The sequence below is a fragment of the Seriola aureovittata genome, chromosome 11 (genome assembly GCF_021018895.1).
Source record: "Seriola aureovittata isolate HTS-2021-v1 ecotype China chromosome 11, ASM2101889v1, whole genome shotgun sequence".
NCBI lineage: Eukaryota > Metazoa > Chordata > Actinopteri > Carangiformes > Carangidae > Seriola > Seriola aureovittata.
This window is the reverse complement of record NC_079374.1, coordinates 6,930,212-6,946,002: the sequence shown is the minus strand read 5'-3', so window position 1 is coordinate 6,946,002 and position 15,791 is coordinate 6,930,212. Positions and strand designations below refer to the sequence as shown.

The window sequence follows — 15,791 nt, the reverse complement described above, 5'->3', positions numbered from 1 at the left end:
TGACTGAGTAATGTACTGATATTTTTTCATTTATCAGAGAGAAATGCATTGCAGGAAGCCCCGCCTAGAATATGTGCGGTCAGAGAGGAGGAAAAAGTAAGACCTCTCACTCTGTTGCTTTTTAAAGTCACTATTTGTAGTTTTCAGCCTTTGACGCCCCTATGGTAGAAAGCAATGTAAAGACAAAAAACAATGTCATGTTGGTCTGTGGGAAATGATGATGGGCATTTCTAACAATTAACGATTAATCAAAAATAAATAATTGACAGATTAATAGATAATGAAAACAAGTGCAGTAAAATGTACCATTTCAGTTTTCCCAAGAAAAACTTTTGGTGGGTGGCTTTGTGAATTACCAACTTGGCTCAAGACCTCCAGAGACCCCAAAAGCCCCAGAGATACAAAATGACTACAAAATACTTGAAATAGCTACAAAAAAACCCTCAAAAACAACAACACAGTGACACAAATTTATCACAAAATAATCAAAACAACAACCAAGAGGCTCAAAATGACTAGCGAGAGGCAAAACGACTTTCAATCTGGGGTTCTTGTTCACTTCATCTAATCATTTCAGACTCATCAACACATTTTTACAACCGAGGGCCTTCCAGCAGTTTAATCCGACCATGGCCCGGTGCTGTGGTCCCCTTCCGTGAGCGAGGAGCCGCTGCTGGTTCGTAGCAGCCCTGACTGAAACAAACCCGGAGCCGGTGGGTGCGATCCTGTCCGTAATAGACGATCTTCGGCTCCGTGCTGACGTGCGTCGGTCCCTCACGTGACCTGTGGAATGTTAACAATGCAGCGAGTGTCCAACTTTGTGCTGCATTTCTGATCCTGCCTGGAGTCTGGGGAGAAAATGGAGGCTCATTTCATCACATTCAGCCAGCTCCTCCGTCTTCACTGAGCCCCTCCGCCGTGTCTACGCGCTCAACAGGCGAGGGACGGACATTTTCAAAGTCGCCGTTGGACCGGATTCACTCTCCAATCTGAGTTATTCTCGCTACTTCTATCACATGGTAAGTTGAGAGTTACCTTTTTTGGGGAGGGGAGTGGTGGTGGAACTTATTTCCACGACTTGTTGCTGAGGAAAAAGTTCCGTCACGCGCGTGTTAAAGTGAGGGATAAAGAAACAAATGTGTGCGTGTGTGTGTGTGTTTTTTTTTCTTTTACCCCTCTCTGGGGTTAGAAGTCAAGTCTTTCTGCATAGGGGGTTTACTGGTGTTGCCCCTCTCAGTCCCCCCCTCCTCCAGCCCCAGCCTGGGACACAGTTAGGCCACAGGACGTTAAAACAGGGGTTTCCTATCGTTTTCATGCCCAGGGGCCTCAATGCAAAGACTGTAAACTACACAGACACCATTTTGTAACGGTTTTAAATCTTTGGCACAAATATGGCGAGTGAAATTCAAAACAGAACAGTCTTGTGTTTTTTTTTTTTTTTTAAATATCCCCTGGTGATAATTTCAAGTAATTGGAGTTATGCTGAAATTACCAAGTTTTCACAAGGGACCCCAACTTAGGGGCCCCCTACCTCCACTGAGTTACAGCAAAGGAGATCCAGGTTATCTATCTATCTATCTACCTATGGATCTAGCTGTCCAGTTGTATATGTGCTGCTGAGATGTTGTGTGTCAGAACTCCCTGTTCTTATTTCAGTGTTTTTAGTGTTTTTAGTAGTGGAGCATGCACAACTCTGTGACGTGAGGTTTAAAGGTGTTCAGTTTAACCCAGGAATTATTGTGCTCCTGTTTTAAGTTTTCACACATAACATGCTGGGAGAATTATTGTGAGTGTGTTTGTAAAAAATGGGAAAATATATGAGGAAAATAATGCAGATTTGTATTTGTTTTGAATGCGCTGTTACACTCCTTAAAGTCCTGCATAGTTTGGCACTGATGCAACCATGTGTTTCATTCAGGTGTGCTACTACTACGCTCACACACACACACACACCCTCTCTCTCTCTCTCTCTCTCTCTCTTTCTGCCCTACACACTTTTACTCCATTTAATTGGCAGCATTGTTACGTCTTATCAGCTCAGGTGTTTTACGTGTAAAGAATGTCAGCCTGAGTTATGCCAACCAGACCATAACACACCAAGTTTTATTAAAACACTTTATGTTACTGCCGGCATATTTCCTAAGGTGGAAGGTCACTTTTCTTTTAAACACTTAGGCCTGTTACACTTCGGCTAAGATGGTGCAACAGTGTGTTGTCAGGTATCAGGCCACAGCTGGATTTAATTCTGTCAGGCATCGGAGATGCATCTGTCAGGGAAAAACCACGGGGATGACTGCAGTGGGAAATCACCACTGGACTACTAACAGATGCTGGCAGATGTTGGCTGTGGCCGTTTAAGCTGTGTTGTGTTTTGTCGTCCACCAGGAGATAACCAGGTCCCGCTCTTAAAACAAAGCAACAAACTGGGTGGCAGAACAGTGAAAGAGCTTGGAGAAATTTGGGATGAGACGGACACTGTGTGCGGTGGATGTAAACTCTTGCTCTGGTGCATGTGTCCGGTTGTAGAAGTGCGCAAAAGGGATGTTTTGAACGCTGAAGTTGGATTTGATTGGATCAGATTACAGGGTTTCTACAGGCTTACCTATTTTAAAATGTAAGTTTATACACTGGAGAATTGAAAAAACATAGTCGCACTACAAAAAAAAATGAAATAATCTTTCCAGGGGGATTTACACGCCACTTTAGCTTTCTGTTTTCGCAATGACAGGCTGGTCTTGCTCTCTCCAATATCGTCACATCTGCACAACTGCAGTGACATTACCTCAACTTTCATCTTTGTCTGTGTGAATATGATTTGTCTTGGAAGTTGTGTGTTAGCAGAGGCAGTCTGTGCCACTAGCTTTACCCAGCTTAATAGCAGTCAACATCATTTTTTGGTTATTGATTATCAGGCCGTATAGAAACTTCTTAAAGCACGACTGTGCCTATAAACTTTACCTCTTAATATTAGACTCTCAGGTTCAACTCTCCTGCTTTTTTAAACTGATATTTGCCGTTTGTAAATTTATTTTGTACATTTCGTTGATGTTTCCATTTCCTTTTTGTATATTCTATCATGCTTTTAATCTGAAGCTCTTTTCAACTTTTGTTTTGAAAGGTGCAATATTACTAATTCATCTCAGCTGTCCATCAAACCTGTCGGCTACACCGGCTTCACAGTTGCCAATCAGGAAGTTCTGTTCTTTCTCTCCTCCTCCATATTTTGCCAAATAGAGTGGAGACATTACTGTCCAGATTCTCTGAAATCCATCAGACAGCTTGGACATAATCTGGGCAGCGCTGATAAAGTCTGGCAGCGGTCGGAAGGGGTCAGATGTTAAGCTGTGATCGATTGTGCTGAATAAAACACATTTCTTCCTCCAAAATATTGTCAGAAGAAGCAAATAACTCAACAACAGTAAAACTACAGTATGTTTTGGCAACGGGAAGGAAACCTCAGTGGAGCTGAGGTAGAGTGAGCAACCAGCAGAGCCCAGCGTGATGGGACACAGCCCAGATCATACGTCCCCCCTTTTTAAGCTTTTCTATTCTCTAAATAAGTGAAACTCACCAACAACATACACACGGTGAAAGGTGATTTTGATTGTTTTCGATATTTAAAGCCAAAGGTCTTGTGGAAAATAAGGTGTCTGTTTCCAAAGAGATTTTGTTTTTTTTTCCTTCCACTTCAGTGCAGATGGAGACAACATGTAGTGGACGTTTGAGGAACTGCATGTTAACGTGATTCACATTGGTTTTCACAAGTTTTCATACAAAAATGTGTGAAAAAACCTGTTGAAGACACAAATATTTCACTTGTTTCCCATGAAAGTCAAATTATTTCATGGAGTTTTTGAAGAGATTTTTTATTCGGTGATATTTTTGTGATTATTTGAAATATTATCTATTTGCTTATTTACAGAAATCAACATTGTAAGACTCGGTATCGAACTGAAATGACACAATAAGATGGATTTTTCTACAGTGCTTAATTTTTATAGCGGCGAGTTGTTGTGAAACTTGTTTCTGCCCACTTCTCGGTTCAGCGTTGTCCAGTTCAGAGTCAGAGGTTAAGTCGAGAATCAGGTCAAAGTAGAGACAAGGCTCAGGTGTGTGTTGATGAATAGGGTTAAGTTATGCTGTGTGGTTTTCGGCAGAGAAATATCTTTGCCCATTTTCTTTCTGGTAAATTTCATAAAAAGTTGGTTCTGCTTCCACACCCTCCTGCAGCCTATTTCCAGACACAGATCATCCATAGATCTTGTTTTTGTTTTTTTTTTTTTTTAGTTTTATTTTGGTCAGCGTAGACTGTCCCATGATTCAACCGTGGTATGAGTTTACTTGTAGTTACTTGTGGAATGGCATGCTCTTTGGTCGGACACAGCGCCTAAAGCATCGCAGGAATGGAGGCAAGAGATCCCAGAGATGGGGCAACATTTATGCAGCTTGGCCCCACCCTCCCCCGCCTCCCACCAATATAGGGGGAAAAAAAACAAAAAAACATGTTTTTGTCTATACAAAGTTTTATCTGTACAAACAGTAAGTGCTGTGTCGTTCTTAGAAATGGCCCAAAGGGATGGAGGCTGCCAGGGAGGGAGGGAGGGAGGGAGGGGGGGCAGTTCAACAGCATCTAATGTTTGGCTGCTCTGGTGTGAAAGCCATGATCCCAATCTGCCTCTGCATCTACTGGATAGTAGCTTTTATTTTAATATCTATATAGAGAGTATTAAAAAAAACATGGTAAATGTATGTGAAATCTCATAAAAGAATCAAATTCATGTTCATTGTAATGAGCTGTTTTTTCACTGTTTGGCGTTACATAACAGCAAATTCTTCACAATTTCCCCTCTATAAATTCCTATTTGGAAGTCTTTCTTAATAATATCCTCAGTGTTCCTCAACACACACGCACACACACAGGAGTCTCCTGCATAATGTAATGATATTATATGTCTGTGTTATGACCCGTTGATTTAAACTATTTCAACGTAGCTTCTGAGAAATCATGTTTTTATGTCAGTTTGGCATCTAAATACAAATATCCATGAGCCTCAGCCTCTGTTGCTAGGAAGAAGAACCCGGTCAGAGGTGTGAATTAGAGCTTCAGCAACTCTAAAACATTTCATTCTTCTAATTATACTCCATAGTTTCCACACTCACCCAAAATTAACCAAGAAAACCCTGAAAGGATTTATATTTCACTCGCCATTAACAACTTTGAGTGACTTACTTCCAGACCCCTGGAGATTGAAAATAACTCTTAGCTCTCTTGAACTCTATCGACCTTGTTCTCTCAGCAACAACAAAGTGCTCTCACTCTGTACATATCTTTTCATTGATTGTGTCGCATTGTGTAGATTGGCACAGAGTGCACAATGGTTTTATTACACGCAGTCCAGTTTTCCATTGCACAGGCTTAGTATTGTGTATTTTAACTCCAAATAATGTCAACAACCAGTTTTCAACAATAACCTGGATAATCATACTGATGAGTTAAGCATCATTACTCTTTCTGTATGAACAAATCCAACTCAAATTACTATAGGGATTGCTCACAACATCTGGAGAAATCACTGGAGTAGAGTTTTGATTCACTCTCATTTTGTACCACCTTAATGATTGAGAATAACCTTCACATTACCTCCTGCAGTTTCTAACAGTTACGCCAACTCTTACTGGTGAAACGGACGTAGCCATGAGTTTAAACGGACTACAAACACATTTTAAAACAACTAAACACAGTTTTTCTTTATGTCCTGTGGGAGTGGTATAAGCATGAAAGGTGTCCATAGATATAAAATAGTAGGTTTGCTGGAGAAAAATGCTTCAACTCATCAATAACTTGAATGTGTCAGGATAAACGTGGACGAATTAATCAGGTGAGCTTCTTTTAGTAATCCACCTGCCAGTCAAACCTTTTGAAATACAGTCAGAACAATTAAAGGTTTGATTGCTTTACCTAAATTGTTGGAATAGCAGACAAGATTTTAAAACCACAGCCAAGTTGAAACCTGCCAGAATGGGATTTTATCTGACAGTTTTTCCATGATGGTAACAAACCAGATTGGTATCTTGAGACCAGACATCACCTGCCAGCCAAACGGAAATCTCATTGAAAGATATTTGAAGCCTGTGAGCCGCTCAGTTGGACAGGAAGCCAACCAGCCTGTCAGTTTCAGGGTCCTCTGTCAAGACGTGTCGCTTAGCTTGGAAAGTGAGAGTGAGTGGAACCTAAACAAACCAGTAAATGTAAATAGGGAATGCAAAAATGTAATATCCCCTCCCTTAATCACCTGGGAAGTCCAATGAAGTTTGGTTTTGTCAGTTGTATTCAAGCTCATTAATTAAGAAACATATTCTCCATTTTGTCTCTCAATAAACACAGCAAACACATAGACTGTTAATCAGACATCTACATGAGATCAACGATGCCACCTCATCTACAATGCTAATGTTGTTAGCATAGATGGCTATGTGCATGTGTATATGGTAGCTGCATCTTCAGGCTGATATTACACCAGGCAAATAGGCCAATCTTTCATGTCTTGTCTGATCTGAGGTCAGTTTGTTATTGTAGAGCTCTAGAAATTCAGATACGCAAGTAGTTTTTGGTCCATCTTTCAGTTGAAACAGTGGGCACAGCTCAGGTCAAAGTTCAACAAATTTGAGCGTTCGGTGCATCTCCCCTCTTGCTCTGCGCAGAGCTTTGGCAGCGCTCCACACATCAATAATGAGGAGGCGTGAATTGTGTCACTGGGGAGTTTGACTGTCCCAGCATGGTCGACATCATTATTTTTCAGAGACTTTTCCATCCATTCCCGTGGAAAACACTGAATCTTCCTCATTTTTTAAGTGTAAAAATAAGTAAAGTTTGCAGATACAGAATATCAGCTATCAGCAGCCTCAGCACGAAAACACTGATATCATCGCAGGAGCTTTGGATTCCCAGTTAGAGCCAAACACAACGTGTGCCACAGTCTGTGTTTGTTGCAGATTTCATGCTTGTTATCCTCAATCTCGTCGCTCTGTTTCCTCTCGTCCTCTTCTGTTCAGTGCAACAAAAGCCGTCCAAACACCCCACATCTCATGGCGTCTCCCCAGATGTACTGTAAACGCTTCACGTTGGATTGTCGGCCCGCACGTGAAGCTTCTGACAGGAACATGTGCATTTTGTTCCACACGTCATCCCATCTGCCCCGGAGGAGTAACGCTGCTGTGGCAGAATGCGGAGTATGCTCCTCCAGATAAGAATTTCAAATGGTGTTAAATGTCTGATCACAGGGGAGCATCACAGGCAGCGAGGGGCCGAGGCAGGGAGGGCTCCTGACTTGTTTTGACCCCACGTTGGAGCTCAGCGCTCTGCACAGGGGTGTTTACCGATGACCACGTAGCAGAAGTATGCAGTGACAGGGGCCGACTTGTGCAACCGCAGCTATGCATTGATGGGGAACTGAATCTGACTCCCAGGCTTCCAGGTTATACTCGGACCGGCCCCACGTGATGTTTTTGTCATTTTACACATTTTACATTTTACACAATTACAGAGATATTGGTAAAAATCATGATATCAGACTGGAATACACATGACTGGAATAACATGTCAGGTGTCACAGGAAACCTGCACAGTGTCGATTTATCTATTACTTGATCGATGGAAAATTCAGCTGCAATTGTTTTGATAATCAAATAATTGAGTCATTTTTTAGGCAAAAAATTTCCAAAATGTGCTTATTCATTCCTCTAGTGTGAAGATTTACACTTTTTCTACTATATCGTTGCAAACTGAATATTTTTTTGATTAGATCAGACAAAACGAGACATTTGAAGACGTCACTTCGGGCTCTGGGAGACACTTTTTTTGAGAGAGTGTGTGTGTGTGTGTGTAATATAATATAGTACACAAAAATCCCTGTCCCCTCCCACAGGAGAATAATTGTCCCACACCTGGGCGGAGGCTTTATCTATTTAACATCATGGACGTAAGACCTGTTTAAAAATACTTGTGTGAAAGTCCAGAGAGACTAAAACTCCTTTCAACACACCTGCATCAAAGAAATTTGGATGTGTGAATATATCTTCATTGAGATGCTTATTGACGTAAGAGTGGCCAAAGACGGTGAACATCATATTACGCTTTGAAAGTACTAATTTTGGCTTTGAATTTCCAACATATTTCAATCAAGCAGAACGTCTGAGGCACTTTGTGTTTTTTTTGTCCTTTCTGATGAGCTGTTGTCATTTATAAATCACTTCCACATGTTTGGTCTTTTCAGTTAAAAGTGCTTATGACGTAAACTGCCCAGTGTTTGCTTTAATTTTAGAAAATAAGAACAACATCAACACTATGTGTGACCACAGTCTTCATGCTCTGACTGCATCATTTCCCTCCACAGGCGCAGATTGGCAGCATCATGGTTTGGCTCCGCGGTGCCCTCGTGACTGGCTGCATTTCCTGGAATAAGCTGGAACCTGAGCCTTGAAAGCCACACCATGGAACGCCTGTAGTATCCCCACATCACCTTCACCCACCCCACCAGCACCAGCAGGAATCGGAAACACAAAGAGAGACACAAACAAATAAGGGAAGCACAGGAGGACGCCCAAATCTGTGCCTCCAATCTGCTGCGGGAGACTCTTTATCTATTTAGGTCAGCCAGCTTGAAAGGGATCTTTTGGAGGGAACAGGGGAGTGAGTGCCAGTTTGTGTGTGAGTGTGTGTGTGTGTGGGCGTGTGTGTTTCCCTTTTAGAGTAGGTGCCTGGCCTTGGGCACTGAGGCCATGAGGCCAAAGACTTTCCCGGCTGCCCCGTACGTGGGCAACACGCGCCAGAGGCTTCAGGAGATCAAGGAGGGCCTGAAGCAGCCGGCCAAGCTGGTGAGCCAGGCGCTGCACGGAGGCAGCTCCCGCACCGACGGCGGCAGAGGGGCCGACTGCAAGAGCGGGAAGGACACGGCCAGCCGACAGCAGCAGCTCCGACCCCCGCAGAAGTTCAACAACTACCAGAATGCCCTGCGGGAAATCCGCAAGTCACTCATGCCATTTGCCAACGAGTCGGGTCCATCGTCCGGGTCGGGACACCCTGCCGGCGCCGGGGAGGTGAACCGGCAGATGCTGCAGGAGCTGGTCAACGCCGGCTGTGACCAGGTGAGCCAAAGAGAGAGAGAGAGGAGGAAGGAAGTGTGTGTGTGTGGGGGTTTGGTTGTTGTAGGAGTGTGTGGTCCTGTCGTGGGCATGAGAACGTGCTCACCTTAAAAATTTTGGGAGGTCCAAAAAAAAGACAAAGCTGCTTGTATTTAATAAACAGTTTATTTCTTAAACTAAAATACAACTTAATTGGACACAAATGTAAATTAATGAAAGTGTCCTCATAAAAGTGAAAAATGGATTGAATAAACATTCTCATAATAATCAAATTTTTATATTTTTATGTTTTTCACAACTAGAATTACAGGGAGCAGCTGAGACATCTGGCAGTGTTTTAATGGATGACATTTAATTGCAACATTTAGGGATCATAACTGATTAGAATAAGTTATTATTGTGATTTTTCAGTGCCATGGTGTGTGAGACGTTTACAAGAAGAGAGAGAGAGAGAAGATGTGTTGCAGTTTGTGTTCGTACAGTGTGTGAATATTTTAGTATTTTGTGTTTCTGTGCAAGTGTTATTCTGTTGCTGTAAAAGCCACTTGACTCAGACATTCGAAGCCGCTCTGCCTCCTTCAGTCAGGAATTTTCTAATGAAAGCAGTCAAGAGTGCCATACGCTCTGAGATGCAATACAATACAAGGGTTCCTCGCCAAGTGTACAGTGCTGCAATTACGTAACGCAGGCTGCCGAGCGCTGAAATGTTGAAATATCAGGTGGATTTCCCAACCCGGGCTGCTTGGAGTTTTACTCCGTCTGTCCCAGTCGAGGAATGCAAATGCGCCGTCGGACGTCTCTGGAGAAGAGTGAGGAGGGAAGAGTGTTTCTTTACACTCCAGCCTCAGAAAAGCTCTGAGTGAAGGAGTCATGTGGCTCCTGTTAATCAGGGGTCACTTCTGTTGAGTTTAAGAAGAGCTGACCTCACATCATTATATCTCCAAACCATTTTATGCATCATCCCATCTCCCTTTTGAAAGATACACCTGCAGGGTGTTTTGGTACATGTTGCAAAAATCAGACTTTATGTTGTCAAACACTGAAGTTATGTAAGTGGGCTACTACAGTTCATCGCATCTGTTATGTGTGTATAGCGGCAACAAGTGTTGTTGTTGCATCAGGGATAAAACTGAGGGCACTCAGTTGAATTGGTGTATGTTTGTGACTGTTAGAAAATGAAATGTGAACCAGAAAGTCCAGTTTGAAATATTATTCAATGCTGTGCCTCCACATAAAGGTTCATCCTGGTAGAGGATTCACTGAAAATGAATGAGGAAGTCTGTAGTTTTTGCATCAGTGACATTGTCACACTAGTTGCTGCATGTTTTGTCTGAGCAGCTGCCAAAAAAAACCCCGAACACTCATATTGCCTTTTCAGTCATATTATTCAGCTTCTTCTCTTAGTGAAGATGATGAGGAAGGTTTCAGGAGCAACTCAGCCAAATAATTAAATCGCAGCATGTCATCGCAAAATGCAGCAGCTGGTCCAGTTTAGATCTGGCACATCAGTGGTTAAAGGGCTCGAGGACGGGGCCCTGTGATGGAGCTCGGCATGTGAAGAATGCTCCGCTCAAGCCCATGCACAGCACTCAAGAGAAATCCTCCCCGCTACAGTGAAGCTGCGAGGCTGCCCCCTCGGGGAGAAGCTGTGAGGTCGAGCCAAATCGATTTTAACTTGTCACCAGAAAAGACCCTCTGTTTGTTGGGTGTTGGTGCTGATAGCTGCATCTCGCCTCCCTGTCTTACATGTCTGGACTGACTGAGTGCTGCGTTAGAGGGTCAGGGAAAAGTGTTTCAGGTTTATCGGCATTTAACCTTTTACTTCTTATCTGTTTCACTGCGGAAATGTGATTTGTTTTAGCTTTACTCTGATAATTTCGTTTTACTTCTAAGCCCCATGTTTCTATAAGGAGGTCAGTAGAGAAAAGCAGACTGCAGGACTGATACAGTGATTCGCTCAGTAAGACTTCAGTGGTCTGGCGGTCAGGTTTCTTGGTTGGTTCCTCAACAGGATGCCTGGAATTTAGTCCTGCTCTTTGCATTTTGATGTGTATGTTTCTAAATCTGACCTATAAAGCTGGGTGTGATGTTTACTGAGGCACCATGGCTCTTTTTAGATAGATTTAGTAGCAGGATGGAATGAATTGTATTGTATTATTATTGTTTATATTAAGTTTATATTATATTCAGTATTGTACCATTTTTTAGGCATTTCAGGGGGAAATATTGTAGTTTTCGCTAATTTTACTCACACACATTTATTTAATGGAGCTATTTGTAAATTTAGCTTGTGCTACATAGCTAACATTAACATTAGCAGCTGTTTACTTACCAGTCTAGAAGATTCGTAACGAGTTCAGCATCAAACTTCATTCCTTTACTCACCAAGAGCCGTCTGCAGAGGTGGAAAGCAACACCAATGTTAACTTTTCTTCAGCTGAAGTTAGCACGCTAACCAACTAGCCCAGGCCTGCCTCGTCATTTTCCGATACCGAGTCACTGTAGCCTCCAATGCGCCCTGAAGACGTAGCGCTGCTAAGAGGGTGTATTATAACCTCTTATCTTGTAAGTGCAACGATGACTGAAGCTCTTGTCAAGCCACAATCGTCCTCCGCTCCCGGCAAGAAAACCACATTCAGCAGCAGAGAAAACATACAAATAACCCCTTTAACAGCTATAGTTAGTAGTTACTTTGCAGATTTTGAAAACACATGATGCACTTATAAAATATAGCTCAATGTTAAAGATTAAACTGGCGGTTGTAGCTTCTTGTCACATTTTACTTAAGTAAAGGATCTGAATACTCTTTCCTTCATTGTTTAATTGTTAATTGCCAAGATCATATAATTCAGGACAAGTTGTAAAAATTAAATTATGATTAGTTTCCACTGTGGGAAACATCCTGGTGAAAGTTGTCAGTAATGATCATTCGGTAAACTGACTGACAACTTTTTGAGACGGTGAGATTTGAACGTCACTGTATCCAAGAGGCCGCCCGTTGAAGCAGTTGTGTAATAACATTTTCGTTGACACATGGCCGCGGTTGTTTTAAGAACACCAAATGGACAACATGAGGATCAGCATACCCAAAAAACAAGTTGAAAGTACCCAACGTGCTTTTAGCAGCTCAGAGAAGAAAGACTGTTTCTGTTTCTGCTGAGCATTTTGGAGCTTATGTAATTTGTTTTTAAAAAGTGGAATTTTCACAAACAGTTCTTCAGACAAAAGTGAAAATCACACCTGACAGCGGAGCTGAGCTCGTTAGCACGTTGGTTCCTCGATATTGGTATTTGAAAATGGTGATATTTTCCCATGTCTGTCAGATTGACTCATCTTTTATTGACCCTGAAGACATTAACGTTTGCAGAGTTACATCTTTTATTGGGGAACAAGCTTTCAATGGATTTAATCTATGAGATATTCAGTTTTCACAAAACTGCTGTTGGCATGGCAACTATGTATTGTTTTCTCACAATCATCAATAATGAACAGTTCCTGTTTTTTTGCTCTGAAAATGCAGGAACATAAGGAGTGTAACAGCTGCAACAAATGTTTGTTTTCATCATTGATTAATCCACAAATTAGTATTTTTGATTAATCTTCAAAAATGTAAGAAAATATTGAAAAATGTAAATTACGTTTTCCCAGAATCCTCGGTGATGATACCAGATGTCTTGTTTTATTGGACAAACAGACATAGATGTTAAGTTTACAATGGTAAAACAAAGAAAAACAATATTTGGCATTTTTGCTTTAAAATATATAACAATACAATAATATAACAGAATAATTATATACTAACAAGATACCAATTAATTTTCTGGCAATCGACTAATCAATTAATCAACTAATCATTGCAGCTCCACGGCATATAAGATTATTTAACAGGAACAATTACTCCTGGTTTGGCAGGAGAGTGTGAAAATTCATTTTGGACTCGGATGCTCCTCCGGTGTTTGAAACATCCGTCAAACGTAATAGAAGAAACTGAGACAGGCCATAATTGCAGCCATTTCCTCTGCTTCAGTGCCGGCTAGTTGACCTCCATTGCTGCCACCATTGTGAATGGACCAGACCAGCGTGGGCCCGGTCAATACAAACAGGAAGTGAACATTCAATGGCAGCAGGGTGGAACATATCCTCCTGCTGCAGTCGAGTCGCCACCCAGCGTGTCGCCTCTCGTCCTCTGTCTCTGCTCTGTCCATCACACGCCTGTGTGCTTGTGAATACACATTTTGAATAGTTGGTTTGATTGATTAATCATAACTGAAATAAATTCAATAATGGCTTACAAATAAAAAATGTGAGCCAATCACGAATCCAGCACTTGTTTTAGCTTCAGGCGAAGTTTTCACTCAAATGGCTTCACACTCAAAGCACATTAGACCCAAATAAATGCCACAATGTGAAAGCACAGACCAGAGTTTGTTTACAAGGCTGTTAAATATCAACAGAACAAGGGACTCAGTCTGTGTGTAGGGTACATAAAGTAAAAAAAAAACTTTTGATTACGGTTGTAACTTCAGCAGTTGACATTTACTGGGGGGAGTTTGGTTTAGACAATACCATGTCTGTCTCAACCGAGTCGTCATATCTGCTTCACTAAATCAGATTTAATCCACTTTTTTCTAACAGCTCTTTTTAATGTTCGGTGGTCTTAAATTTCAGACAGCTTCTAAAAACGTTTTTGTAAGGCTGTTGCATCTTGGTGTGTTTTTTTTCTTTCCCTTGACACTTCAAACTGACCTCAAACAACAAACACTGACAAAGGCTTAATGATTGACAGATTTGGCCCTACAACTACCAATTATTTACAGTATCAATTAATCGATTATTCGCTTTGTCCATTAAATGCTAGTATAGTAATAATGAAAAATGCCAGGTGATGTGAGGTCTTAAATGTCTTGTTTTGTCCAACCAATAGACTAAACCCCACAGAGATTCATATTACTGCCATTAACAACAAAGAGAAGCAGAAAATCTTCTTTGGCATCTTGTCTAAAAATGGCTAAAACTTACTAACTCATTTTCTGTCAGTCAATGAATCGATTAATTGACTATTCGTTGCCACTCTATACTGAATGTGAATGTGTGTGAATGGTAGGAAAAAGCCCTGCATGAAGTCTGTGGGTGAGATTGAGTGAATGTGGCTTCCATTGTAAAGCGCCATGAGCATTTGATAAGACTAGAAAAAGTCCAGTCCATTTGCCATTTACCCAAAAGTTGAACTCAAGAATGCTACAGCTAAAGGGCGCACTGACCGCCCACATGCTCACATGATCTGTGGACACATGAGAGCAAATAGCTCATCAGTAGTCTGACTTCATAATCCCAAAAAAACATCACCGAAAGACAAAACGAACAGGTCAGCCATTTTCACACCACTGGATATGTATAAAGTTTTCCCTGTTGCACAGGTTGTGTTTCGCCTTTTCCTCCACGTTGCTCTGATTCTGTTTTGTCGTTGGGAGAAGAAAGGAAAAGTCAGAGGTGAACCTGTCTTTAACGGACTGATTCAGTTGTCTGAACAACCGCTTGACCCCCCCCCCCCCCCCCCCCCCCCCCCCCCCCAAACACCTGTACACACACTGGATTGTACTGATGTGTGTGTCATTAATAATCCATCAGTACTGTTGCTCTGGACGCTTCACTGTGACTGTGATTTTTAGGCCACTGAGCTGTGGGCCTGGATATTTTCTTTTTCAAGCCATTCCAGAACGACCATGGGTGTCGAACATCAGCCAGCGTGTCCTTGAACACCCCTCGCCTCATTTGTCCTTCACCCCCTCTTGAGTTAAGCCTATTTTTTGAGACCAACTCTTATCAGTCAGCTTCGTCTTCCTTCTCCTCTTCGTCTTTCCCGTCTTCTCCAGCTGCAAATTATAGAGCAATGTGGCTTGTTACATAATCACTTTTTTTTTTAAAGAAGGAAATGTTTTGGAGGGGGAGCGAGGGTGGGGGTAGAGGGGGGTGGGCGTAGTGGCATGCCATGCATCGAGATGACAGGGAAAGACAGGAAGTGAAGGGAAGGAGTGTGCGTTCAGCGTTTTCTCCCCCTGAAACTCCTCCGATCCTCACAGGCCTTCTACTGTATGTACAGCACAAACTGCTGGGGTGCAATAAGCATATTAAAGCCTTCGACGTGTGAGCAAGCAAACGCTGCGGTGTTTATGTAACGATGAGGCTTGGAAGCAGTGTATGTGTTAGTGTTCATGGTGTGTACGTTGGCTTTCCTCAGCTCACTCTGTAAGAATTTGTAGGTAAGGCGTAGCTCACTTTTTTTGTTCAGCTTTTTGCACATTGCTGCCATGGATGAGGAAGAGGAGGGAGGAAGACAGCGAGCGCAGGTTTTATGGATCCCTGTGTGGAAATGATGCATGGATGTCCATCCATCTGCACTTTGCTCCTCCATGTGGCTTTGATTTGTAGGGAATCTGTTTCAGATTTGGTTTGAAAAGACGACTAATATTTAAAAAATAAAAACTCTCCGGATGTTGTTGTTGTTGTTGTTGTTGTTGACTTTCACATCTGTGCAAAAAAAAAAAAGTGTGTGTTTGAGTCCCTCAGCCTATATTTGTCAGTCTGTCAAGTTGTGTATGTGTGTGTGTGTGGAGTTTGTGGGCTGGTGATTATGCGTTTAGGATAACTTG

At 42.0% G+C, this 15,791-nt stretch overlaps 1 protein-coding gene across 1 annotated transcript in view; it reads left to right on the top strand.

Annotated features, from left to right (window-relative positions):
• The first annotated feature begins 429 nt into the window (after positions 1–429).
• The window catches only part of lats2 (large tumor suppressor kinase 2), a 28,858-nt gene continuing 13,496 nt past the window's right edge, over positions 430–15,791 (top strand). The window contains exons 1-2 of the mRNA XM_056390237.1: positions 430–1,019; positions 8,394–9,144. Coding sequence (XP_056246212.1) covers positions 8,779–9,144 — 366 coding nt within the window. The 5' untranslated portion in view covers positions 430–1,019; positions 8,394–8,778. The remainder of the gene's footprint in view (positions 1,020–8,393; positions 9,145–15,791) is intronic.